Raw genomic sequence first — 26,443 nt, 5'->3', positions numbered from 1 at the left:
GACACTGGTTTCTTAGCTCTCTGACTAGCTGATGAGCAGATATCCTTTCCCCCCCTAATTATGTGCTAAGCTCTTGTAACTTTGTTTTAATTATGGTAAATCTCCTTGAACGGAGAAGCTTAATGTCAATATTTTCTTACACTTTCTCTTTAAAGAAATTTCCATATGAAGAGAAATTTTGTTGTGACATGTGTATCTCCATGTCTCTTTGTGCTAGAGAATGAAAATTGCTCAAGTAAATAGCAGTTTATTTAGAATATCAGATTAACGTGAGATAGAATGCAATTTGGAAAGTAAATCTTCTGCAGGGGGTGCCTTCAAATGTGAAAAGGATTTTGAATCTGTATCTTTATGCGGGTATATCCAGTTTGTCTTATTAAGTCGTGCTGGCAGAGACTGCCTTTCAACTTGCCTAAAGTAGACGCTCCCCGCCCCCCCCCCCCCCCCCAATATGGTACTCGTGTGCTAAAGATGTCTGCTGATTGAATCTTACAAAATTTTCTTGGAATTGTTTATTCTCACATCAAAGACAAACATGAAAACAATTGACTTTGTTTCCTCTTAGCATTTTGTTGGTTTTACTTAAAATGAATTTCTGTAAATGATTATGTTGGTACTATATAGTGAAATAAACTAGCTGAAAATATTTAAAATATAATCATAGATTTAAAAGTGGGAGAAAAGTCTGCCTCAATGGTAACAGCAGCAGCCTCTCATGCCATTTTCGCATGCTTATCTGGACTTGTTGTTTTGTTCCTGGGCCACACTTTGAGATTTCCAGCACACTCTGGATTTTCTTGTACTCGTCTACCCGAAATGATTTTTAGATTTCTTAAATACTGCATTACTCCGTAAAGCTTCTGTTTATGAGTCTAAGTCATAATTTTGGATACAGTAAAGTTAATATTTTACTATTTTTTTGTTTTAAACATAAGTTTAAAATTACATTTAAGTATAAATCGGATACTCGTGAAATGATAGAGCTGGGCTGTCAGTGGATCTTGATTTTGATTCTGTTTTAGGGAGTTACATGTTAAGTTTTTGATAATGTAGAGGTGGGTTTGAGCTTATGTAACGAAGGAGTATAGAGTTGTGTATCGTGTGAAAATACTCAATTCTTTTCCACGATTGTGTGGTTGATTTCTCAGTCGCATCATGAATTTTGCAGGTCTTGGAATGGCTGGGGTTTCTCCCCTTCCCCTTGACACCTGCATTTACATGGAAAATGTAGTATGGAAATGGGTATGGGAATGGGTATGGAATGGGTATGGGAATGGGTATGGGAATGGGTATGGAATGGGTATGGGAATGGGAATGGGTATGGGAATGGGTATGGGAATGGGTGTGGAATGGGTGTGGAATGGGTATGGGAATGGGAATGGGAATGGGTATGGGAATGGGTATGGGAATGGGTGTGGAATGGGTATGGGAATGGGTATGGAATGGGTATGGAATGGGTATGGAATGGGTATGGGAATGGGTATGGAATGGGTATGGGAATGGGTATGGAATGGGTATGGAATGGGTATGGAATGGGTGTGGGAATGGGTGTGGGAATGGGTATGGGAATGGGCATGGGAATGGGTATGGAATGGGTATGGGAATGGGTATGGAATGGGTATGGAATGGGTATGGGAATGGGTATGGAATGGGTATGGAATGGGTATGGGAATGGGAATGGGTATGGGAATGGGTATGGGAATGGGAATGGGTATGGGAATGGGTATGGGTATGGGTATGGGTATGGAATGGGAATGGGTATGGGAATGGGTATGGAATGGGAATGGGTATGGAATGGGTATGGGAATGGGTATGGGAATGGGTATGGGATGGGTATGGGATGGGGATGGGGATGGGATGGGGATGCGGATGGGGATGGGAATGGGTATGGAATGGGTATGGAAAATCCTCCTCGATGCGGATGGGGAGCAGAATGGTGGGGGGCTGGAGTGGAGCTTCCAGGGAGGGAGGGGACACTTGGCACACCCTTGGCGTCTCCTCAGTTCAGGGGGTCTGGAGCGGGTCAGTCGCACTTACAGCCCTGCTTCCAAACGGCGGGCAGCTCTCTGACCTTCCCGTACCCGCTGTGTATTTGTGGTGTGCTCCTGTTCTTTGAGCAGCGCTGAACTTGTATGTTAATAAACTTGCCAAAATATATATAAACAGTGACAATGTACTCTACAGAACTTTTATACGTACCCTCGGGTTCTACTTTATAACTTAACATCATAAAATATCATCATTTTCTCCTACAGAATGATCTTAAATGTAATCAGCCTCTAATTCAGAAGCCACAGTATGTGCATATGGACAGCTCAGGACTTCAGGAAAGAAACACTGAATTTTGTAGGTAGAGGATCTTGTGTAGAATTTTCTATTGTTCCTAGGTTATTTTTCAAATTTTTTTTTAAAGCAGAGTAATAAGTTATAAGTGGTGTTCTCCCCAGATACTTTATGTATAGGTAAACAATGTTACAGAGGACTCACCAAGCCAAGTGTATGACTGATACTACTTTGTTCTCTGATGTTTATGTCTGCTTAGAATATTTTAGTTATTCGGTAAGTATATAGCCATAAATACGGTGATTAAAAAGCTACTTATGAAGTGAACTGAAGGAAAAAACCCTTATGTGCATTAGCCTTTTAGCATTAATTGTCATGTTACTAAAACATTCCATGTGATTTTTAATAAACATACAACATTTCCAGGTTTAACATTTTCCAGGTTTAATTTAGAAATTTGTGGTCAATCATTGGGTGCCTGGAATTTTCCATATTATTCTTACATTTTTGGTGGAAGAACCTTTGCAAATGTCTTTGGTATCATATGTTTTGTGTATTTTTTGGAAAGAAATATAACTCAATTAAAAAGTATATCAAAACTGGTTCCAAGAAAAGAGGAATTCTTTATAGCCCATTGTCTCGCCATCAGATGGAATAGCTCCCAGTCTGCCAGGTAACGTTGCTTCTACTTTGCTAGTTACATGGAGCTATTTTGAGGCTGTATCAATTTGTCTGGACACTATGTACCACTTAATTGCAATTGATTTGGAGATGCTAGCAGGACATAAATCTGAAATTGTTGCAAAGTACCAGCCTAAATAAACATTTGGGAAGGTCAATAGTAAGCATTTACACAGTAAAGAATATAAAAACACTGATGGGTAATGGAGTCTGTGTACTTTATAATTAAGTATAAAATCAAATGCAGATTTCACACATAAATGCATGTGACTAGTGTAAGTATCTGTGGATCAAATTCATGTTGTGGTTTTATTTGATTAGGATTAAAACAGACAAACAGCTGGTTGGGGTTTTGAAGGGTCAGTTAAACATGAACAAAAGAAAAGTCTTGGAAGGGAAGGCAGAGAAAAATCAACTAAATCAACTGCTTTACTTTTAAGTGCTTTTTCTCCTTTCAGTGGGTGGGACAGTTACTTTTGTGGTCACATGAATATTTCATTTCATGGGCTATGTGTGTGTATGTGAAATAATCAAATAAAGCTCAATAGAATACATTATGCTAAAAACTAATTAAATAATAGGGGTGCCTGGGTGGCTCAGTCAGTTAAGCATCTGACTTTGGCTCAGGTCATGATCATGGTTCATAGGTTCGAGCCCCATGGTGGGTTCCGTGCTGACAGCTCAGAGCCTGGAGCCTGCTTTGGATTCTGTGTGTGTGTGTGTGTGTGTGTGTGTGTCTCTGCCCCTCTTTTAATTAAAAAAAGAAAAAAGAAAGAAAGATTAAGCAAACTTTCTATTTACTCATCTAAGAGATTTAATGACTTTTTTGAATTATTTTATTGGTTTCCTTTTAAGTGTGTTATCCAGATGTTGCATCTTGATGGGGGGGGGGGGGTGGGAATCTCATGGATAACAGAAATGAATTGATAGGTTTTCTTACCACTGAAATTTTGAGGAATTGACTAAAAAAAAAAAATGATGATAAGCCTGTCATCTTAACAAAGATTTAGATGTAAATATCCTTTAATTACATTTTTTAATTTTTTAATTTTTTAATTTTAATTTATTTTTTTTCAATATATGAAATTTATTGTCAAATTGGTTTCCATACAACACCCAGTGCTCATCCCAAAAGGTGCCCTCCTCAATACCCATCACCTACCCTCCCCAATTACATTTTTTTTTAATTCAAAGAAATTTTAATGTTTTATTTATTTTTGAGATAGAGACAGAGCATGAGTGGGGAAGGGGCAGAGAGAGAGGGAGACACAGAATCCGAAGCAGGCTCCAGGCTCCGAGCTGTCAGCACAGAGCCAGACGCGGGGCTTGAACTTACAAACCATGAGATCATGACCTGAGCTGAAGTCGGACTCTTAACCCGCTGAGCCACCCGGACGCCCTACATTTTATTAAATTTGCATTTTAAAAGAATTACGCAGTGATGCATTGGGTCCCTACTAATATATCTAACCCTCATATGAATTAAATAATGTTCATCACCAGTCCTTACTTGTATTTTTAAAAGCGAGTTCAGAGGAAAGCTACCAAGGTGTCAGTACAGGGCTCAGAGGTGGTCCCAAAAGATCAGGTTTCTTACACCTACACACCATCAAAGCTCTAGCACGTGTCCCTGGACTTCTCTGTACCTTCAGAAGATTCTTGCCCCACTTTCCTTAAGGGCGGGTATTGGCAGATGCCTGAGCGAAAATGGTGTTTTGGAGGACGGTGTTCCCTACCTTGCCACACAGCCCAGAGATATCTTGCGAGGAAACATTTTAGCATTTGGTTACACCGTGCCGTTCGTTGTCCGGTGGAGGGGGTCTTTGCTGGTATCCCTGTAACCATTACTCTCGTCTCTAACTTAGGCGTGGACGAGATGCCTGTTAGATGAGCGAATATGTGCTAGGATAGATACGAAGTAGAAAACCCTGGCACCGCCATGAGGGCTGTGACGGAGGCGTGAGCGCGTGTCACAGGAGCCTGGGGACCGTGCCTCATCCTCCCGGGCCTTCGCAGGGGACGTCTCCTGAGGAGGCGACGCCTGGGGTGAGCCTGAGGGTGACGAAGGAGTCAGTTGGCGAAGCTGAGGCTGCAGTGTAGGGAGGGCTCGTAAAGAGACACCCTGGCGTGGGAGGTCCCAGCGGGGTCCCCGGGACGGAAATCGGGGGCCTGGAGGGCCTGACCTATGGCTCAAGGCCACCTCTGAAGTCGCGCGCCTGGCCTTAGCATTTCAGGGAGACTCAACACAGCCACGGTCATGTGAACACCGGTGTTATTCCTTCTCGGCTTCTCTTTATGGCGCAAGGGGCTTAGCCTCACGTGCCGTGAACCGTACTTGTTGGCAAGTCCCGAGCTGGTACAGCGGCTCACGAGGTCCCGACGGACCTGGCAGCGCTCAGCTTCCTGCTCTGTGGCTTTGGGATGTGGTTCCCACCCTTCCGGTGGCAGAGGAGAAGGCAGGTAGGAAAGGAACCAACGCTTTCTTTTCTTTCTTTTTTGTGACTTTTTAATTGGAAAGAATGTAGTGAAAGGTTGCAGGAGCAGAACAACGAACCTCTGCGTGTTTCACCCGGTTTTGCCACTTGTTGAAGTTTTGCTGCATTGGTGTGTTTCTCCCTCCCTCCCTCTCTCCCTCTCCCTCTCCCTCTCCCTCTCCCTCTCCCTCTCTCCCTCCCTCTCTCTCTCTCCCTCCCTCTCTCTCTCCCCCTCCCTCTCTCTCTCCCTCTCCCTCTCCCTCTCCCTCTGCCTCTGCCTCTGCCTCTGCCTCTGCCTCTGCCTCTGCCTCTCTCTCTTTAAACTGTTTGAGAGTAAGGGGCAGACATTACACTGTGGCCCTAAGTACTTCAGCACCTGACTCCCAGGAACTGGCTTCCTCCTGTCACCATAGCACAGTGACACGCTGCTGTCCCCACAGCTCACACTGCCCCGTCCACTGTTTACACTGGTGTCTGTAGCAAATACGTTGTGTCCAGTCCAGGACCATACACTGCATTTTGTTACTGAGTCTCTTTCGTCTCATTTAAATAGAACAGTGCTTTGGTGTTTCTTTGTCTTCTTTTTAGCAGCGGTATTTTTAAAGCCTACAGGCCAGTTGCTTTGTAGAATGTTCCTCACTTTCAGTCTGTCTTCGTTTGCTTCCCGATTAGCTTTAGGGTATGCATTTTGGCAGGAACGCCACAGAGGTGATGTCATGTTCTTCTTAGGGTCTTTATCAGGAAGCTCTTGAGTGGGTTTAATAATAACCCTATTATTAGCGGTGGCAGTTTTCACCTAAAGTGGCAGTAGGGTTCTCTGCTGTAATGAACTTCTTTTCCTTCCCCTTAGTAATTAGTAAGTAATCTGTGCGGAGGTACTTGGAGACGGTAAGCACTGGTTGTGTTTACCAACAAACTTTCACTCATTTTTAGCATCCAGTGGCGTTTCTTGCAAGAATCAATTATTACTGTAAATGATTGCAAAATACCTTTTGGGATTTTTTTTTTTTAATGTTTATTTTTGAGAAAGAGAGAGAGAGAGAGAGAGAGAGAGACAGAGCATGAGCAGGGGAAGGGCAGAGAGAGAGGGAGATGCAGAACTTGAAGCAGGCTCCAGGCTCCGAGCTGTGAGCACAGAGCCCAGTGCAGGTCTCGAACTCGCGAAACACGAGATCATGACCTGAGCGAAGTCAGACGCTTAACCAACCGAGCCACCCAGGGGCCCCTGGGATTCTAGTTGTTATAGGTGTAATGCCTTTGGAGGCAGCAGTCTGTACTCACCAGTGTGTAGGAAACTGAATCTGCAGAAGAAATAACTAACAATCAGTGAAGGATCTTATGTGGGTTGTACCGGCCACCGGAGGAGGAGGAGGAGGGAAGGGCCAGGCACTTGACGTGCCCGAACTCCTGAGCCAGGAGGATTTTGTCTTACATCCAGTGCTTCTTTCCTTCTAGCATCTAGCTACTGTTTGATAAGTTTCATTGCAGGTAGTGAGCTTCAGAGGATTGTGACTTGGTATCAGCTTCCTATCTCAGTTATTATTTTCTGAAAATGGCATATCTTTGATCTCTTCTTGAGTGTTTTTATGATAGCACTATACAGCCATTAAAACAATATCTCCAAACCACGCCTTTCATCAGACATTAGTAATAGAGGTTTTATGTGGCACACCAAGAGTGAATGTGCTCCAACATTAATAGTTTTAAGAAGGTTTACTCATAAGGTATTTAGAAAACAGATATCTGTTTTCATATAAATGAATGAGATGTCTTATTTTGGTGAGTGGTTATGTGCTCATGGTTAGTGTGTTAGTAATGTTAGGAAAGTATAATTTTGAGACTACTTTTCCATTTGCCTAATTTTTTTTTGCCCACATAAGAGAATTTCATGTTTATGTATGTGTGTATACGTGTGTATACATGTGTATATATACCTATCTTCTAAGATACCTTTTGCATATTCTGCGTGTTCAGAATCAAATATATCCAGTTTATCATGTTCTGACAACCTACGACAATTTTGCTATTTTTCTTTCGACTGTAAGTTATTTTAGGTAAGAATATGTGTCCTAATTATTGTTAACTTATATTTTTGATAAAATTGAAGGGTGGTAAACATTTATACTTAGATGACAATAAAAAATCTTTGTAGTGTTTTTGTAGGTTGTCAGTAGAAGCCGCATGTTTAAATAGAAGCTGCCCACGAAATAGTATCAGTGATAAAATTGTAGAAACAAATAAGCCACTAGAAGGTTCTGCCAGAGCATAACAGGAACGCGATTGGTTCTAGTATACTAGTGAAAGATCTTCATACACTAAGATCTGAACTTCTGTGCGTGCTTTACTTCACCAGACATGGTTTGTTTGCAGTCAATAAAAACCTACTTAAGCCAGCTTAAATCTAAGAAACTCTCTTAGAAGGATGTCAGCGTAGCTCACAGAACCCCACGATGGGGGAAGTCACACAGTTTCACCGAAACCGGGATCCGGAAAGCTGGCCAGAAGCAAGGCCACAACATTTTCCACCTCCCTTTCCTTGTGGCCACACGGTTTCTCCCGGCTGCAGCTGCCTGCTTCGTTATTTTCTGTAGACTGGCTTTTCCGCCCAAGGTCCTGTCGGGGTTGCCCCTCGGTTGCCAGCTAACCTTCCAGTTGAGTTTTCTACAGCGAGCTGGCGCAGGGTGCCTCTGCCGAATCCCTTGCTTCCTGCTGGGCGTGTTCCTTGGCCACTTGTCTCTTCCTCACCTGACGAAGAAAGAACAGGGTTCGGATGGCAGGGAGGAGTTCTTTTTTGTGGATCCGTGAGTTTGATGTCTCTGCGTTGCATCCAAGAAGGAGTCCAAAAGGTAGAAATACAGGTTTGGAGTTCCAGAGCAAGGTGGGAGCTAGAGTGATAGAGCTGAGTCATCAGGAGACAAGGGATTGAGTCGCGGCAGTAGATGAGATTACCCCCCGAAAGCATGTGTAGAGCCGGACCTCTTCACCTAGGAGGTGTTTCGGTTAGCTCTCTGCAATTGGATGCCAAAACGTGTAGAAGTGTTGTCTGTGGGGAGAAGTCCACACTGTTCGTCAAATCTGCAAAGGGGTCTGTGATAAAGAGGAGGGTAAGAACCACTGTTAGAGAATGAGACGAAAATAATAAGGGATCGACAGAAGAGGAGTAGAATTTTACACGAGGGTGGGGGTGGGGGAAAGATTCTAAGGAGAAATGGCTACAGGATTAGGAGAAAACCAGAAACACATATGTTAGGGAAGCAAATGGAAGAGAGTGTATTTCAAGCAGGATTGAGTCAGGGGTGGGTGGTGTAAAACACGGCCGAGGGGACCAGGAAGAGGAGGAGCAGATAGTTCCCTTGGATGTGGCTGCAGGAAGACCTCTGGAGCCCAGGGCTGGGGCTCTTGGTGGCCTCCAACAGGCAGATTGCCCCAGGGATGGTGAAGAAGTAAAGAAAGTCACGGTGGTTGTTCCCTCTAGAGGGTTCTTTAGGAGAGGGAGGCGGGAGGACAGTGCTTAGTGGGGGCCTGAGGCAGACATCGGCTGTTTGTTGTCATCATTTGCTTTAGCCTAAAAACGTTTTAAATGCAGTCAGAAGGGAGTTCGAGTGGGAGAAAGTGACGAAGGGAGGGCCCTGAAGAGGCAGGGTGGAGTCGTTCCTTGGAAAGGTAACTCGGTGGGCATTGTCAGGCCTCCCTTCCGATAGCCCCTCTCAGGATGAGATTAAAACTCTCGTCGGTATGGCTTATTTCACTTAGCATCACACTCTCCAGTTCCATCCATGTTGCTACAAAAGGCCATATTTCATTTTTTCTCATTGCCACGTAGTATTCCATTGTGTATATAAACCACAAGGTTGATGGGGGGTGGGAGGGAGGGCAGGGTGGGAGGGAGGGCAGGGTGGGTGATGGGTATTGAGGAGGGCACCTTTTGGGATGAGCACTGGGTGTTGTATGGAAACCAATTTGACAGTAAATTTCATATATTAAAAAAAAAAAAAAAAAAAAAAAAAAAACTCTCGTCGGAGCCTGTTTAGCAAATAAATCTTTATTGAATTGTTAATTGGGGAGTGTAGGTATCCAGTTTGTGCCGAATGCATGTTTTCCCCATTGCTAAAGATTTAACTTTTTATTTCCAGACTTTTGAACTTGAGGGTGTGGTGAGGTACTGGTTAGGAAGCAGTGCCACTCTTTTTACTTTTTGTTTTAGAGACAGAGTGCGTGAGCAGGGCAGAGGGGCGGAGGGGGAGAGAGAGAGAGAAATGTATACTTTTTAATGTTTATATGAGAGAGCGAGTGAGTGTGCAAATGGGGGAGGGGCATACAGAGGGGGAGGACTGAAGATCTAAAGCAGGCTCTGTGCTGGCAGCGGAGAGCCTGTTGCGAGGCTCAAACTCATAAACCGTGAGATCATGACCTGAGCCGAAGTCGGATGTTTCACCGACTGAGCCACCCAGGCGCTGTGTGTGTGTGTGTGTGTGTGTGTGTGTGTGTGTGTGTGAGAGAGAGAGAGAGAGAGAGAGACTCTTAAGCAGGCTCCACACTCAGCACGGAGCCTGACATGGGGCTCCGTTCCATGACTCTGGATCATGACCTGAGCCTAAATCAAAAGTCGGGTGCTCAACCAACTGAGCCACCCGGGTGCGCGCCCCCCACCCCACCCCTGGAAGCAATGGAAGTCTTTAAAAGCGTTCAAAGTATTCCACACTGTTATCAGTTATTGGGTGTGCTGTATAGATAACAGATGGAGGAGAATTAACATTTTTTGAGGCAGTAGCCAGACGGACATTATCTTTTAAGTCTTCACACATCTCTCTGCAAGATGGACATTACTGTTCTCGGTTTTATAGACATGAAGTCCGGAGCATAAGGATGGTTACGTGACTGCCCAAGTTTTCCCATTTATGGGAGTTCGATTTGAATATGCGTCTGTGTAACTCCAGATTCCAAGTTTGTTGTCACTCTGTCGTGCTACTGAGTAGAGCGTCCTTGGGGGCCCCATGAGTGTGTTCTTTCCCATCACACCTGCACAATAGGGCACCTCCTAACCAGACATCTGGTAGTGCTTTGCTTTGGTGTTCAGGTGACACTGCCGTACCACTAGCTCACCTTCTGTCTCCTCTACGCCTGTTTTCATTGTCAGTGTCAGTATCGATCACTGCCCGCCCCCTCCAGCTCCTTGCTGTTTTGTCTCTGTTGCTTCCTCAATGCTTGGGGACGAGTTGTGTTTGCTGACTGAATTAATTAAAACAATTTTCTTTCCTTTCGTTCCTTCCACACCCTGGCTTTTGTGCAGGAAGGTTGGTAGTGTGTAGATCTTACCCAGCAATCAGATGCTCCTTTCCTACACACAGGAACTTGTGGATCAGTCCCAGGAGGTTGATTGCCTGGCCTTCGCCTTTTTCTTGCTTCATTTGATCTCTGTCTGCTGCCTCTGGCTCTTTGATGGTGAAAAGAGACTCCTTTTCATCCTCATTTCCCGACTTGATGTGATTTTAGGGTGATGATTCTGTTGCTACTGAAAGGGCATCTTCCCAGATCTTTATAGTAGTAGCCTGGATATGGGTTATAAGTATTTTTTAAAAAATTTTTTAATGTTTGTTTATTTTTGAGAAAGAGAGGGAGACAGAGCGCAAGCAGGGGAGGGGCAGAGAGAGAGGGAGACACAGAATCCGAAGCAGGCTCCAGGCTCCGAGCTGTCAGCACAGAGCCTGACGCGGGGCTTGAACTCACGGACTGTGAGATCATGACCTGAGCCGAAGTCGGTTGCTTAACCAACTGAGCCACCCAGGTGCTCCAAGGGTTATAAATATTTTAATAAGGTAAATATAGCTCTCATCACAGCCTTCAAATTTTAAAGACTAAATTAACACTCTTTGCTTCTTTTGGGGTATCTTGGCTCCTTAAAAGTCACGTGGGTGATTTCCTCTTTTGGTTAACCATTTTGTTTGTTGTGCCCATTTAATGGCAAAGTCAAGAAAATGAATTGTATAACTTATATTAAATAGGGTAGTTTAAAAACCTATATTAAATATCCATTAAAACTTTTTTACAAATAGTTGGGGTGCCTGAGTGGCTCAGTCAGTTGAGCGTCCGACTCTTGATTTCAGCACATGTCATGATCTCACAGTTCCTGAGTTCGAGCCCCGTGTTGGGCTCTGTGCTCGCTGTGCAGAGCCTACTTGGGATTCTCTGTTTCCCTCTTTCCAGTCCTCTCCCGCTCTAGCTCTCACTCTCTCACTCTCTCTTTCTCTCTCTCAAAAATAAATAATAAACGTTAAAAAAACTAAAAAAGTATTTTTACAAGTAATTATTTTTAACCTGTCCATTTCAAGACCTGTTTTTAATTCCCCCAAGTAACTATATATGTTTTGTATTTTATCATTTATCAGCATACATTTTTAAAATACCTTTTTTTCATTTATAGTCGCTTTGAAGTAATGTTTCTCATACTTCTCATTATTGGTTTTGGGGCTTTAGGATTTCAAGTAGACAGCAGTTATTTGTTGGATGATAGCAGAATATGTTCGTTGTTTGGGCCTTTGTTCTCCAAATAATATTCTGAAGTTCCTCTGGGCAGCATGGTAGAATAATATCTATTCACAATTTGGTAGTCACGGTTTACTATAACCTTATTGATTTGTTGTCTCTGTAGAAATAAAAAAAAATTAACTACCTTGGATGTATAATATTAAATATATACTTAAAAAAATGGGGGCTGTAAGAATAGACTTTTTATATTGTGACAAATAGAGACCAGTTTCCTGAAATCAATTGTTCATTTGAAGCTTTAGGACAAAAACATGGCACACCCAACTTGGAGAAAATTACTAGGAGAAATTATTTTACCTTATTATCATGTGACATAAATGATCGTATTTAGCAAATATGATAAATTATAGGCATATAGATGGATTATTAAATATAAAAGCAAATGTATAGAATATTTACTATCCAAAGTGTTTGTGTTTGCAGCATAACACTAGAAAATAGACAGCTATCAGAGTACTCTTTTTTTTTTTCTTGGATGATTTTTGGCATAGTTTTGAGTATAAGTAGTGGGCCGAAATGTTTAAAACAGAATTTTGATTTACTCTGCATTTTGCTAATGGAAAATTTCACCTTGTGTTTTCTCCGCTACATGATTTCTTATCAGTGGTTAATGCTCTTCAGACCAGATTGTTCACAATATCATGCTTCCCAGCTGTTTTTGTTTTCTGCTCTCCTGTCTCTTTGCTTAACTAGTCTTGAATAATGTGCTAGTTTCTCGGTTGGAATAGATGATAGTGTTACATGGTCACAATTTGCTGTTTTCCGAGGTGCTCAAGGTTTTCTGTCTTGTTGGTTGTTAAACCTGATTGTGTTAGTTCTGGCTTGACATCTCAGTCAGCCTTTCTGCTCCTCTCTGCATGGGTGAGAATTAGAAAAGGCAGTACTTAAATGCTGAGCTGTCAGGTTGAGATGGTGACAGAGACTGCCACATATTGAAGCAAGACATTGAGGAAGGTTTCAGCATTTCAGTATTTGGAAAAAATTTGAGTTCTGCCCTCTGTCTGGATTTATTTAAGTTTGTAGGTTAACTGTTAGCATATTTTACATGCTGGGCTAATTGAGCCAGTCACATACCCTTGTGTTAAAGCCAGTGTATATCTCCTATCTAGTATAGATACTGAGGGTTTTTTTCAAGAGGAGACACAATGGAAGGATAGGTTCTGCTAATGATGTAACATACCCAAAATAACAGTGGTCGAGACACAACAGATGTTTGTTCTGAACAGTGTCTCGTGAAAGGATGGGGGTAGGCAGTCCTGAACCCTAAGTACCAAGGGATCCAGTCTTCTTCCAGCTCAGGATGCTGCCATTCCTAGGGTGTAGCCCTCGTCCTCATGACTGTGGGTGGTGGTGGATGGACCAAGCAACTGAAAGCCTCCTGGAATGTGCCCCCCAGCACTTCTCCACACAACAACTTCTCCAACAGCAACAACTCCCTGTTGGCCAGTACTGTTATGCGGCTGCAAAGGAACTGGAAAATGAAGGCTTGACTAAAATCGCGTGTCCTACTATAAAGTTCAGCGGTTCTATTATTGAGGAAGAAGGAGAGAAAAAGGATACTGGAGACTGAGTAGAAGTTAAATCTGCTATATAATCTTATGTCTTAAAATTATCAGTATTTGCATTGATTTTGATTGTTGTTTTGGGACCCGTATGACCTACCTCCACTGGCATAGATAATTGAGGAGGCTGTGATTATGTTTGGGGTTCATGTTCTCTTCAAATCCCTTCTTCCTTTTAAGAGTTTTAGAAAAATTATTTGTAATCCCTTGAAAGCTGATATTTGGTAATTCTTATGGCACAGGAATTGCCAGTGCTTTTGATGTTTTGAGGTTTGAAATGTTTATGAACTAAAACCAGTAAAATAGTTATACTACTATTACTGATTTATTAGCTGAACAAATAGCCAATTATAGATTTTATTTAAATGAAATGTATCTTAATTTCAAAACTAATTTTTGGCCGCGAAGGTTGACGATGATAATTGGCAACTCCATTCATCATGTACTTAAAAGATGTATATTGGACTTCGAAATTTGAACAAAGCTAACTTTACTGGTTGCTTTTTGGGAGGAAAGCTAGACTGTTCATCGAACAGGAAGTAATTTAGTGCCACTCCTGTAGCAGAGTGTGACAAGCACATGCTTCACTGTAACACCGTGGGGAAGGGCTATATGGCCTTGTGGAGAGTGGGCCCAGTCAGGCCTGGGAAGGGATATAGGAGCTCTTGGCAGATTAGGAGACAGTAACCAGAGAAGGGGAGGGGGAGAGTGGGGAGAGGGTGGGAAGATTCCAGTGAGAGAGTTATGTATGCACATATATTGAGGTCAGAGAGATCCCGACCCATTGGGGGAATTACCACTGGTTCCGGACAGCGGGAGTCTGGTTACGAAGCTGAAAATACGGTTGGAGACATCATAGTGGCCGGGTCATGACAACCGTCTTTGCTGTGCTAGGTTTGAACTCCTTCCTGAAGACTGTGGAAAACTACAGAGATTAGTAAAGATAATCGCAGTGTCATTTTAGGAGGACCATTTTGGAGACAATGGGGGCTGGTGGATTTGGAGGCTGGAGGGAAAAACACCAGTGAGGAGACTGCAGATTCAGGCCAGGCGGTAGGTTATGAGGATGTCCACTTAGAGAGGCAGGGTCAGGGGTTGGAGAGAAGAGAATCTGTAAAACCTGGAGATAAGTTGCATGTGAGGGGAATATAAGAGGGAGGAGGCCAGTGACCCCCCCCCCCCAAGGTTTATGGTTGATGGTCTTAGTTACAAAACAGAACGAGACAAGCAAACCAAAAACCTCTTACGTCCTTGCATGCTGTATTCCAAATTTCCATCGTCTACTTGATGTTCTACATAGCTCTAAGATCCATTTCCGGTGATTATAAATTCACATTGGAGGAACAACTGGCCCACATGTTTTGGTTTATTTTAGTCTCTGCATATGTTACGGAGAAATGGTTCTCTAAAGAATAATTCCGTAGGCTTAGGAGATCTTTTAAGCTTAATTATAAAGCTAATTTAATACACTTTCCACTACATATCATTAAAATGTTGAATTTGCCTTCTAAAATATTGTTTCTTTACTGTGGATTTAGTTGAGCCTTCTTGTGTTATAAGGAGACTCTAATTTGAAATTTAAAATAATTTTAAATTTTGAGCATTCTGCTAGTAATGAACTGGTTTAGATTATGAAGTATTTGGTAGGTTTAATTGCTGGCCTCTTTGTCTCATCTGGTGTTTCAGAACATTTCTTGTTAGGAGAAAAAGGCATTCTCTTTCGGGGTCTAACTTTCCTGTAGTGTAGGGTTCTCCAGCTACTTTTCATTCAGCAATTACTGACATCTTAGAATATGCCAGGCACTGACCTAGTACTTGAAGAAGGTAAATTGACATTCTGTCTACTCTCATGCACTTAAAAGTCTTAATATTCCAAATATAATTCAAGACAAAGGAGTCTGTAATAAGCCTTAAATATGGACTTGGCTTATATACTATTCATAACTAATATAAAATAAATTTTCTTCTTAAAAGTCCTTGTAACAACACAGACCTTTCTCCCACACTGCGTGGTGCATAACTAGATTTGTATGTGATGTGGTCATTTAGGATGACTTCTGGTTTGTGGTTTCTGCATGAAGGAGCTTGGAAGGTCCCACTGCATCCTGACAACAAGTAAAGAGCTCAACAGACTGAAAAATCAACAACTCTTTTTGGATCCATAGGAGAGAGAAGGACATAGGGCTAACGGCAGCTCCCGAGATTGGAGAGACAGAGAGGCACGCACAGGGAGTTTAGGCATACTGGGGCAGACCCGTAAGCAGAAACCAGTGAGAGAGCCAGCACCTGGGTAGGAAAACCTGGACTCTGCTGAATTTCAGGAGGCTCAATGTGGACAAGTCTGAGAGTTAAAAACCCCAGGGAGACCCAGTCATAGTGAGTCCTTACCATACAGTGAGGTTTATCTTCAAAAGCTAGACCAGGATCCCACAGTAAATATCTGAGAAAAGTCCCCTCAGGCTTTTGGCAGGGACAGAGGAAAGGGAACCATCTCAAAATATGCCAGAGCACTTTGTACTTAATAAGGCCTACCCTCAAGGGAAACTGGCTAACTAGAACCTTACCTGCTGGGATATTATCAGTGTCTAGCTGGCCTGGGGAAGGGAGGTAACCAGCTCTGTGTAGCTCACTCTGGCCATCCTGTCCCACCCAAGGGGGTAGAAGAAACCTTGAGAAACGCTTGTGAAGTTCACAGTCCAGAGACCATAGCTCACTAAAAGACTTAGATCTAATCACAGGATGATAGAATGCTTCCCCTTCCTGCACCTTACCACCACATTACCAAAGGCTTATTTACAGGAGCTCTTTTCACCTAGTACATCATGTCCAACTTTGAAGAAAATATGACAAGGCATACCAAAAGGCAAAAGGCACAGTTCGAAGAGACAAAGTAAGCATCAGGATCGGCCTGGCAGTGATGTTGAGATGATCAGACTGGGAATTTTAAACAGCTATGATTACTATGCTAAGGACTGTAATGGATACAATAGCATGCCAGAACAGGTGAATAATGTAAGCAGAGAGATAGGAATCCTAAGAAAGAACCACAAAGAAATGCTGGAGTTGAGAAACACTATGATAGAAATGAAGAATGCCTTTGATGGGTTTATTGATAGACTGGATGTGGCTGAGGAGAGAATCTCTGAGCTCAAAGAAATATCAATAGAAACCTCCAATACCTAAAGCAAAGAGAACAAAGACTGAAAAACCCAGAATAACCAAGGACTGTGGGACTTCTACGAAAGGTTTGATCTATAGATTGATCAATAGAATCAACTTGATCTGTAGAGTCAATGCAACCCAAATTAAAATCCCAACAAGTTATTTTGTGGCTATCAACAAACGTATACCAAAGCTTATATGCAGAACAAAAGACCTAGAATAGCCAACACAGTAGTGAAGGAGAAGGACAAGAGGATTGACGTTACTTGACTTTAGGACGTAACTACAAAGCTACAGTATTCAAGACAGTGTGGTATTGGTGAAAGAATAGACAAATAGGGCAATGGAACAGAGTAGAGAATCTAGACATAGACCCCCCCAACTATAGTCAACTGATCTTTGACAAAGGAGCAAAGGCAATACAGTGGAGCAAAGATAGTCTCTTCAGCATATGGTACCGGGCCAACTAGACATCCACATGCAGAAATGAATCTGGCGTAGACCTTACACCCTTCACAAAAATTGACTCAACATGAATCATAGACCTGAATGTAAAACGCAAAACTATAAAACTCCTTGAAGATAATATAGGAGGAAACCTAGATGACCTTGGGCACGGTGATGCCTTTTCAGATACAATGAAAGAAATAACTGAGAAGTTGGACGTAAGTTAAAAATTTACGCTCTGTGAAAAACATCAAGAGAATTAGAAGATGAGACACAGACTGGGAGAAGATATTTGCAAAAGACACATCTATTACCTGAAATGTACAAAGAACTCTTAAAACTCAACAATAAGAAAACAACCTGAGAAATAAATGAGCCAAAGATCTTAATAGACACCTCACCAAAGGAAATACACTGATGGTAAATAAATCTATGAAAAGATGCTACACATCCTATGTCATCAGGGAAATGCAAATTAAAACAAAAATGAGATGCCACTACACACCTATTAGATTAGTCAAAATCTGGAACATTGGCAACACCAAATGCTGGCCAGGGTGTGCAGTGACAGGAACCCCCATGTGGTGTTGGTGGGGATGCAAAACAGCGCAGCCACTTTGGAAGACTGTTTGATGGTTTCTTATAAAACTAAATATATTCTTACCATATGATCCAGCAATTGTACCTCTTGGTATTTACCCAAAGGGGCTGAAAACTCATGTCCTTACAAAGACCTGCACAGGGAGAGTTATAGCAGCTTTATACATAAAATTTTTTAATTTTTTAATGTTTATTTTTGAGAGGGAGACAGAGTGTGAGCAGGCAAGGGGCAGAGAGAGAGGGAGACACAGAGTCTGAAGCGGGCTCCAGGCTCCGAGCTGTCGGCACAGAGCCCGACACAGGGCTCGAACCCACGAACTGTGAGATCATGACCTGAGCCAAAGTCGGACACTCAACCAACTGAGCCACCCAGGCGCCCCTAGAAAAACAAACCTTAAAAAAAAAAGATACAAGGTCATGATTTTCAGGTCACGATCTCACGGTTTCTGAGTTCGAGCCCACATCGGGCTCTCTGTACTCAGCACGAAGCCCTCTCAGGGTCCCTTGTCCCCTTCCCTCTCTGCCTCTCCCCTGCTCGCCTGCGCATGCTTGCTCTCAAAAATAAGTAAACGTAAAAAAAAAAAAAAAAAAAGATGAAAGGTGTGTCTGCTGCCACTGCTGATGTTTTGAGAGCTCACTGCATTGCATATCATGACCATTTGTTAGAAAAATGAGAAAGTGTGTAAGACACTGCTGATCTAATGATAAAGCAAGCTGCTGGTAATAGGTAAGGAGGGACTATTCTTGAAAATAAGCTAGAGATAAAGAAACTCTGGGTATTTAGATTTTATAGCTGGTTTAAATGATTTGATTGTTGGAATTCCTGTGTGAAAAATACCTTTGTTACTGCAAATTTTGCCTAAATTGCTTTTATAATAGACTCTAAGGCAGTTGCTTTTAAAATGCACATTTTTGTTTCTTAGGGCCAGAACTCACATAAATAGATTCTACTCTTAGAATCACTGACCTCTTTAGAGATACTGCGAATCTATTGATCTTTGAATTTAGATGCCATTAGAAAATGAAGTGGCGAGTGGTCATGCAAATACATTTGAGAAATAAGCTGAGGACTGGCATTGTGATGTCCTTAAGCTTTTTATTCTCACGTCTACACAGTAACATGTCCTCAGCTAGTGGGAGGTCGGATAGTGTACCGTGAGGCGGTATTATATAGCGATTAAGACTCTTGAGTTTTTAAATCAGATGGACTTGTGTACAAACACCCTCCTGCCAATCACTGGTTAACCTGACATTACAGTATGTCATTTTCATCGCTAAACTCCAGCTCCTTTTCTATAAACATGGGGCTCATCTGTAGCTTTTATGAATCTTATCGTGGAGAATAAATAAGAAAATATATGTCAAGCAGTGAGGGCCGTGCTTAGTACTAAACAGCAGGCACTGGGAAATGGTACGTGTTGTGGAGATCACTGCTCAATCACTGGTTGAGATTTTTAAAGTATTGTGGGAACATTTGTATGTTCTTAAGTTTGGAATTTGACCATGTTTCTGTGTTTCTAACTGTGTAAATTAGATGCAGATGGCAGAGGGCACGGTGAGTTTTACATAGTTCTGAAGTTACATAGGAAAACCAGTTCATAAAAACGGAATTTGCTTTGTGTGCGATCATGATAAAGCTGGGAGAATGAATAACTTAGAACTGTAGTGAGCTGGCATTAAAAAAATAATTACAACAGGCTGGTACAGAATATATTTAGATTTTATTTTTTCTCTTTACCAAATAGAAATCTGTTGCAAGCCAGTATAAAGTTCGTATTTTCAAAAAAAAAAAAAAAAAACTTTTCATACATTCAGAGAAGGATATTTCATTTATGATTTATATTATACCCACTAGTTTTCCGACAGGATAGGCAAAAGTTAAGAGAAATACAATTATGACTCAGTTGTAGGTTTAATAATTATTCTAATAAACTCACAGAAAGATGTGATATATAGAATTCTAGGTCCTTTATCATTTTAATTATGAAAATTTATACACCAAAGGAGAGTAAAGAAAATAATACACAAATGATAGTAACAGTGGATTTTCTACTAAGCTTTTTGGCAGCCAAGGGAAAAAGGAAAATAAGGGTGATTGTAGTTTTCGTAGGTTAAGATGTTTGTCAGGAGAAAATTCACTTTTTTCCTGGCACTAAATTATATAGATGAAGTTGCCATGTGTTTATTTTTTTTTTTAATTTTTTTTTAACATTTATTTATTTTTGAGACAGAGAGAGACAGAGCATGAACGGGGGAGGGTCAGAGAGAGGGAGACACAGAATCCGAAACAGGCTCCAGGCTCTGAGCTGTCAGCACAGAGCCCGACGCGGGGCTCGAACTCACGGACCGTGAGATCATGACCTGAGCCGAAGTCGGACGCTTAACCGACTGAACCACCCAGGCGCCCCTTCCATGTGTTTAAATTATATAGGCAAAGCATGTTGAATATCACAGTGTCTTCAACTATGTTTTTTTCTTCTTCTTTGTAACTACAGTTTTAGAGAAAGAATAAAAATGTTTGCTTAAACAGCCCTAAATATAGTGAAGGTCGGACACTCCATTGTAATACAGTGAAGGGCGTTCTCTTCTAAGGGTTCATGTATGCCAGGGGATGCCCCCCGGTGCCCGGCTACCCATAGCTGGGAGCCCAGACACGAATGCCCTCTCCAGACTGCCTCTTTCAGGCAGGTTCCTTCTCAGGAACCAGAAAACAGTTTTTCAGTGTTACGACGACGGATGCCAAAGTGCAGACCTTTTATGGTCATTGACAAGAGGATGAAACAGGTCTCTCTTAAGCAAGTGTCAGCATGCAACATGATCTCTTTTGTGAGCTGTTTTGTACTTGGATTTTTAAAAAGGGGAGTGGGTCTTGAGACCATTTCTTTTGTCCGTTTCAGAGATTTGGACTCCCAAATGGTTTAAGTTGTGGTTGAAGTTAAAGAGGAGAAAATATCACACTTCTCAGATTTTGCTTCCTAGGTAGTAAAAGCAAAGATTTAACGTCAAAGTCCTGTGGATTTCTGGTACACACTGGGCACTTTCTGAGTGAATTAGAAGTGGAATTTTTATTCTTGTATCGATCTTCACGTACAGAATGACTCAATACTTAGATTAATTCATTTACAATAATTCTTCTTGAATCTTTTGTTATAGATACACTGCAAGCCCTTGAAGTAAAATCTGTAATTGTTTTTCCTTTTGCCTGACGGTAATGGCACCTGAATCTGAAGAAATTATGTATATCCTCTTAGTACTTTCTAATCTGTAAAATTAGGAACAGTGGCTGCTTTTTGTACTTTTTAGGGCTCTTACTGGGTTGGGCGTCAGTCAGCTTCACAGCATGGAGAGAAAGGGATCTGAGCCCTGGCCAGGCCGTTTGCCCACTTTGTGCCTAAGCACGTTATTGGAAGTTTTCTGAGGCTCCTTTCCCTCCCCCGTCAATGGAGGCAACTCACCTCGCAGGGATGCAGCGAACTAGGAGGATAGCGTGGGCACACGGCAAGCAGGTTTCCCTGTTGGCTGGTAACAGCGTGTGGGGTGTAGCCACCTGCTCTGTGTTTCCAGCCCCAGGCGCTTGGTGCCTGGACTGGGCTACGGCTGGGGCCACACGGAGTTCGAGGCAGGCTTGGGTGAATCTTGGGAAGATTTTAATTGGCTACGTGTTACCATTAGCCATAGGGAGATAGACTGTATCGTTTTACAAGCCACAGACGTTCTCCAAAGCTTTGTGCACGTTCGGTCCTTTTTCTGCAGTTAGTATCTTTTTCAGTTGAGCCTCAGTTCGGCTCTCTCTGGTATTTTCACAACTCACGTGCCACACTGCAAACATCGCAATTTCAAGAAAGCCCGAGGGGGAGATTTAATTCTTCTTTCCATGGGTCCCATCTGGGCTCTTCTCCGGCTAGACTTTTGGCATTCTGTGACCTATAATTCAGGCTTTCAGAGTTCCATCTGGGTTTTTGATGTGCACGCTCTCAGTTGAACCCTTTATGTGTTCTTGTCCTGCATCTAAGTCTTAAATTGCATAAATCCTAGTGAGCAGACGCAAAGGAGGCCCTGAGTCCTCTGCATTCCAGGCACTGAGGTGGACGGCCTCGGGGCCACTTTGGATGTGACAAAAATGAGAGTACCGGGGAGCATGCCATCCATAATAGAGACCTTCGACCAGGAGACACCAGGCAGCAGAAGACCGTTGGGGTGGAGCCATGGTTGGACATGCTTTTATTTATTTGTATGTGGTTTTTAAGTTTATTTAGTTTGGGAGAAAGCCAGAGAGCACAAGGCTGCGAGCAGGGGAGGGGTAGAGAGAGAGGACGAGCAGGCTCCGCACGGGGCTCCGTCCCACGAACCGGGAGCTGGAGTCAAGCCTCCGACGCTCGACTTACAGGGTCGCCCAGGCGCCCCAGACGTGATTCTAAATTCTCTGCCAGAAAAAACGCATCTTTGCCGGTTTACTATCTGACTCTGACCCTTAATGCAGTGATGTCTTTTTTATGAAGAAATCAGTTATCTTTTTCACCTCCAAGTGTTCACTCTTGTCCCCTGAATATCACTTAAATCTGATATGGGAATGGAGCACCCTGCATGTCTCTGAAAGGGGTGGAGCGGACGGGAGCCTCCGTGTGTGACCAGATCCAGCCAGACCCTTTCGGCCACTTGGCGGTTCAGAGCACTGAACTCTGGAAGGCTTTGCTATGTGACCTCGCGTCATTTCTCTTGGAAACTTAAATTTAGAACGTGGTCCTTCACGTTGGTCTTTACTGAAAGAACCACAGCTTACTATAATTGGCACGGTGTCTTTAGGTATACTTTTAAAATGTTTTCTAAGAAATCACTCTCAGAGGGGAGGAAAAATGATTTCCCTTCTACCTTTCTGAGTTCTTAGCTGAGACCCTGTAATAAATAACGGATTAACACGAGAAAAACAGTCGATTAACATATATTATCTCATGTATACATGGGGGACACGCAGGAAAAATGGGCAACTTAAAGATGTAGCTTTAAAATTTAGGATTAAATCCCATCTTCACAGGGAAAAAGGAGTGTGTGTGGGGGCGGTTAGGCCTGTTAGGGAGAGTAAGTGATTGATGGATGGACCGTCGGAAGAATTAGTGCAAAGTATCACAGATTGTGACAGGGTCTGTCTGGGCGTGATATGGACTTCTGTTCTCTTGTGATAAGAGTCCCTCCTCCCTGGTTGCTGAAACTCCAGGGGAGGGGACTGAAGAATTGAGTTCCTTCTGGAGGACCCGTGTTTAAGGAGATAAGGGCAGGTCAGAGAAAGCCTCTCCCTGCACTTGCTGTTTTCAAGTGTCTACAGCTCAAAATCATCAGTACCCCAAAGGGGCGTATTTGGGGGTGGCATAATCTGCTGACCCTTTGCGCTAAACAGTCTCACTTTTAGAATTGGAATATTTGAGGGCCCAATGAAGCATGCCTCATTTTAGGCTTAATTCCTTAGGTACATGCAGGAAAATACATAAGATCTGGACATCTTGTAATAAATATTATATTGTACCCCTCATCTCTCCCTCCCCCCACAACACAACACAACCCAGCCCACTTATGCAGTCATACGTGGTTCCTAGTTACAGGCCTCCCCAGAAGGGCACCATTGATAGTGACCATAAACTCCTGCTTTGTTTCCTGTCTAGTGAAATGTATAGGTGGTTTCCCTTTTTTCCCTTGCATGACTTAGAACTACCGACTTGATGGTTGGTTGAGCGTAAGGTCCCCATTGTCCACGTTATGTCAGGGTAGCTCCTGGTGGACACAGGAATATGTTATATGCCTTAATATGACACGCAGAATTGGTAAGTCAGTGATGAGAACTTTCACGAAGGATAAGAAAGGCACATAAACCGTCTTGACACCGTAGGAAGTTTCAGTCTGCCCGTAGTATTTTCAGTCCTCCTTCACCTTGGTGAGACTTCTGGGGGTCCCTGACACCTCACCTGCACCGGTCCGCAGGACTCGCGCTGGTCCATGCCCTGAATGCTGCTGCTTGTTCTCAGTCCTGCTTCACAGCTCCGCTAGCTTTGGGCTAAGGCCGCGACAGCGGCCTGTGGCCTGCGGCCGTGACTGTGCAAACCCCGCCTCTCTCCCCTCTCTCTAGCTCTGTGGAGAAAGGCAGGCTCACATTTGTGGGAGACGCTGGTGGCCCCCGTAGGTCGTTTCCCGGAGGTGCTTGGACAGGGAGACGTTGGGTGCCAGCCGATGGGATGAGGAGATGACACTAGGCCTGTGTGTGCCCGCGGCTCGTCCCCGGCAGGTGCCCGCATCCCACAGCCCCTGGAACCAGCACGTCCCTGAGGGGGTGCGGCCGGAACGTAGGCCCAGGCCTCTATCCAAAAGTCACGCTGTTTCCTTTTCATGGCAGGGACTCTTTTAAATGTTCTTTACAAAATGTCTTCTGTTCAAAAACAACAGTTTGGGCACGTCGTTCACAGGAAAGTGGGAAAGAAATTGTTTCTGTCCTGGAATTAACAGTGACGCCTGTATGTAACGAAGAGCTAAATATACACCTGCTGTGGGTGTGGATTCAGCTCATTTTCTGAAGGAGAATGTGATCCAAATAGCTCAGCCACCACTGCTCTAAGCCGCAGTGCCCCCCTGTAAAATGAGAATACTCCTTCTCTGTTCCCGTGGCGACTCTGAGGACCCAGCGTGACCATCGCTGTGAAGGTTCTAGACTATGTTGGTGCAGAGACAGTAGCTGTGTTACAAGTTGTGAATCTTGACGTTGTTTTCACCCCTGGGTGTCGATACTTGTATTCAGCAATACGAGGACATCTGTTGTCGGTGTATCGGTACACTTACATGGAGTCATACTTCAGTGGGTTTTGAGCTTTGCAGATTGCGAATGTGGCCGAGCTCGGAAACAGGCCTCGTACCCAGACGGGGAAGGAGGCACCGCCTTGTAAGTGTGTGCACAGCCACTGGGCGTGCCTGACGACTTGTGCATGGTAAACAGAGTGCTTAAAATTCATACAGTACGGGCACTTTTCAAATCTGGAAAGGATTCGTTTTCGGGAGCTCTTTTATTAATTTGTAGTTATTAAAGGAAGTATAGATGAGATTGTATACTATGCTTCGATTTTGAAAGAGATTCTCTGTCATTTAAATTCTAATTGACCTTGTCCTTTTATTCCTGCTGTTTTAGGGAATATCTTGGTAAACAGCTCCAATCCGAGCAACCTCAGACCGCTGCTGCCCGGAGCTGAGCATGCCCTCCTGCCTCAGAATCTCCTGCCTTCCCGCTCTACCTGGGGTATGAATCTCAGTAGTTAGGGGCAGAAACAAATAATTTTTCATTTTACTTGCGATTTTCTTCTGTTGCGTAGCTTTTCCCAATGCTGATTTTCGTTAGACATGTTTGCCCATGAAGCTGTATAAAAGTAGGTGTTGTCTGTAGCTAAGGAAAAGATTACCGTTACCCGTACTGCTTGTAATTTCTGTATTTATTGTTTTCTGGAAATGAGTATAGTTATTAAAGGACTCTCGCTTCAAAAATGTTTTCCTCTTGTTCCTTACTTGGACTTTAACAAAAATCACCTGTTGTCCCAGCCAAATTGAGAGAATTGTTGTTGCAAAGTAGTGAATGGTAAGTAAATGTTTTGAACTTCTATGTATTTGTCTGTCCATCCGTCCACCCATCCACCTTCCTACCTAATCATCCATCCGTCCCTCCAGCCACCCGTCCATACATCTCTCCGTCCATCCGTGCACACACACACGTTGCAGCAATCCTCTGCTAATATTTAAAGAACTTTACAATTTTAAACACATTTTTTAACATAATGCTGTGGTCCAAAAGATTTGCCTGTGGAGCTCAGTGAAGAGTTTTAGCTTTTGGCTTTTAGTTTTAGAATATTTCATTGATTTCCTGTACCTTCATTCTTGGGTTTTAGTACCACAAGTCTGTTTTGTTTTAATACTTTTTGGCTTAAATGTTGCCAGTAGATATTTATTTCTGTTCCCCTCTCTCTTTACCCTGGAACTGCAGGCCTTCAGCAGCCCTCCCTCCCCAAATCTGAGACTTTTGCCTTTAAATCTCTCTCTGCATCTCATTTTTCATTCATTTCAATTGTGTATTCGCAGCAGTTCTCTGAATGCCAAGGTGTTTGGTAAATGTAGGAAGGCTAATAAACTATTTTGATAGCTTTTTCCTCTTGAGGAAAGATACTCATAGGACCCATCTCCTGTGTGAAGATTGAATATTATTTTATTTTCAGCATAGGGGTCCTATCGAAAAAGTTAGTTAAGATAATGGATGTCTTTCCTGGTTAGTGAGTTCATGTGACTTGACCTCATATTTCCAAGAAAATAGGTAATCTGAATCCAACCAATTTTTTCTTGACTGAAAGTTTTTTTTGTAAGTTTTTTTTTAAAGTTTATTCATCTCTCGAGAGAGAGAGACAGAGAGAGAGAGAGAGAGAGAGAGAGAGAATGAATGCATGGGGGGGAGGGGCAGAGAGAGGAGGAGAGAGAGGCTGTCAGCCCGGAGCCCAGTGGAGCCCAAAGCAGGGCTTGATCCTACGAGCCTCGAGATCATGACCTGAGCCAAAATCAAGAGTCAGATGCTTAACCAAATGAGCCACCCAGGCACCCCTTGACTGAAAGTTTTTCAAATTGCTTAGACCTAGATATTTTTACTTCCCCAAGTATGGAAAAACCAGAGACAGAACT

General features: G+C 42.9%; 1 protein-coding gene across 3 annotated transcripts in view; it reads left to right on the top strand.

Annotated features, from left to right (window-relative positions):
* ATP6V1H (ATPase H+ transporting V1 subunit H) overlaps window positions 1-25,267 on the top strand; it is a 110,467-nt gene extending 85,200 nt beyond the window's left edge. For all 3 annotated transcript variants that reach the window (XM_042924203.1, XM_042924202.1, XM_042924201.1), the window contains one exon: window positions 24,918-25,267. In XM_042924203.1, the coding sequence (XP_042780137.1) occupies window positions 24,918-24,978 (61 nt within the window). In that variant the 3' untranslated portion in view covers window positions 24,979-25,267. The remainder of the gene's footprint in view (window positions 1-24,917) is intronic.
* The last annotated feature ends 1,176 nt before the right edge of the window (window positions 25,268-26,443 follow it).

The sequence above is a fragment of the Panthera leo genome, chromosome F2 (genome assembly GCF_018350215.1).
Source record: "Panthera leo isolate Ple1 chromosome F2, P.leo_Ple1_pat1.1, whole genome shotgun sequence".
Classification (NCBI taxonomy): Eukaryota; Metazoa; Chordata; class Mammalia; order Carnivora; family Felidae; genus Panthera; species Panthera leo.
This window is presented reverse-complemented; position numbering and strand designations above follow the sequence as displayed.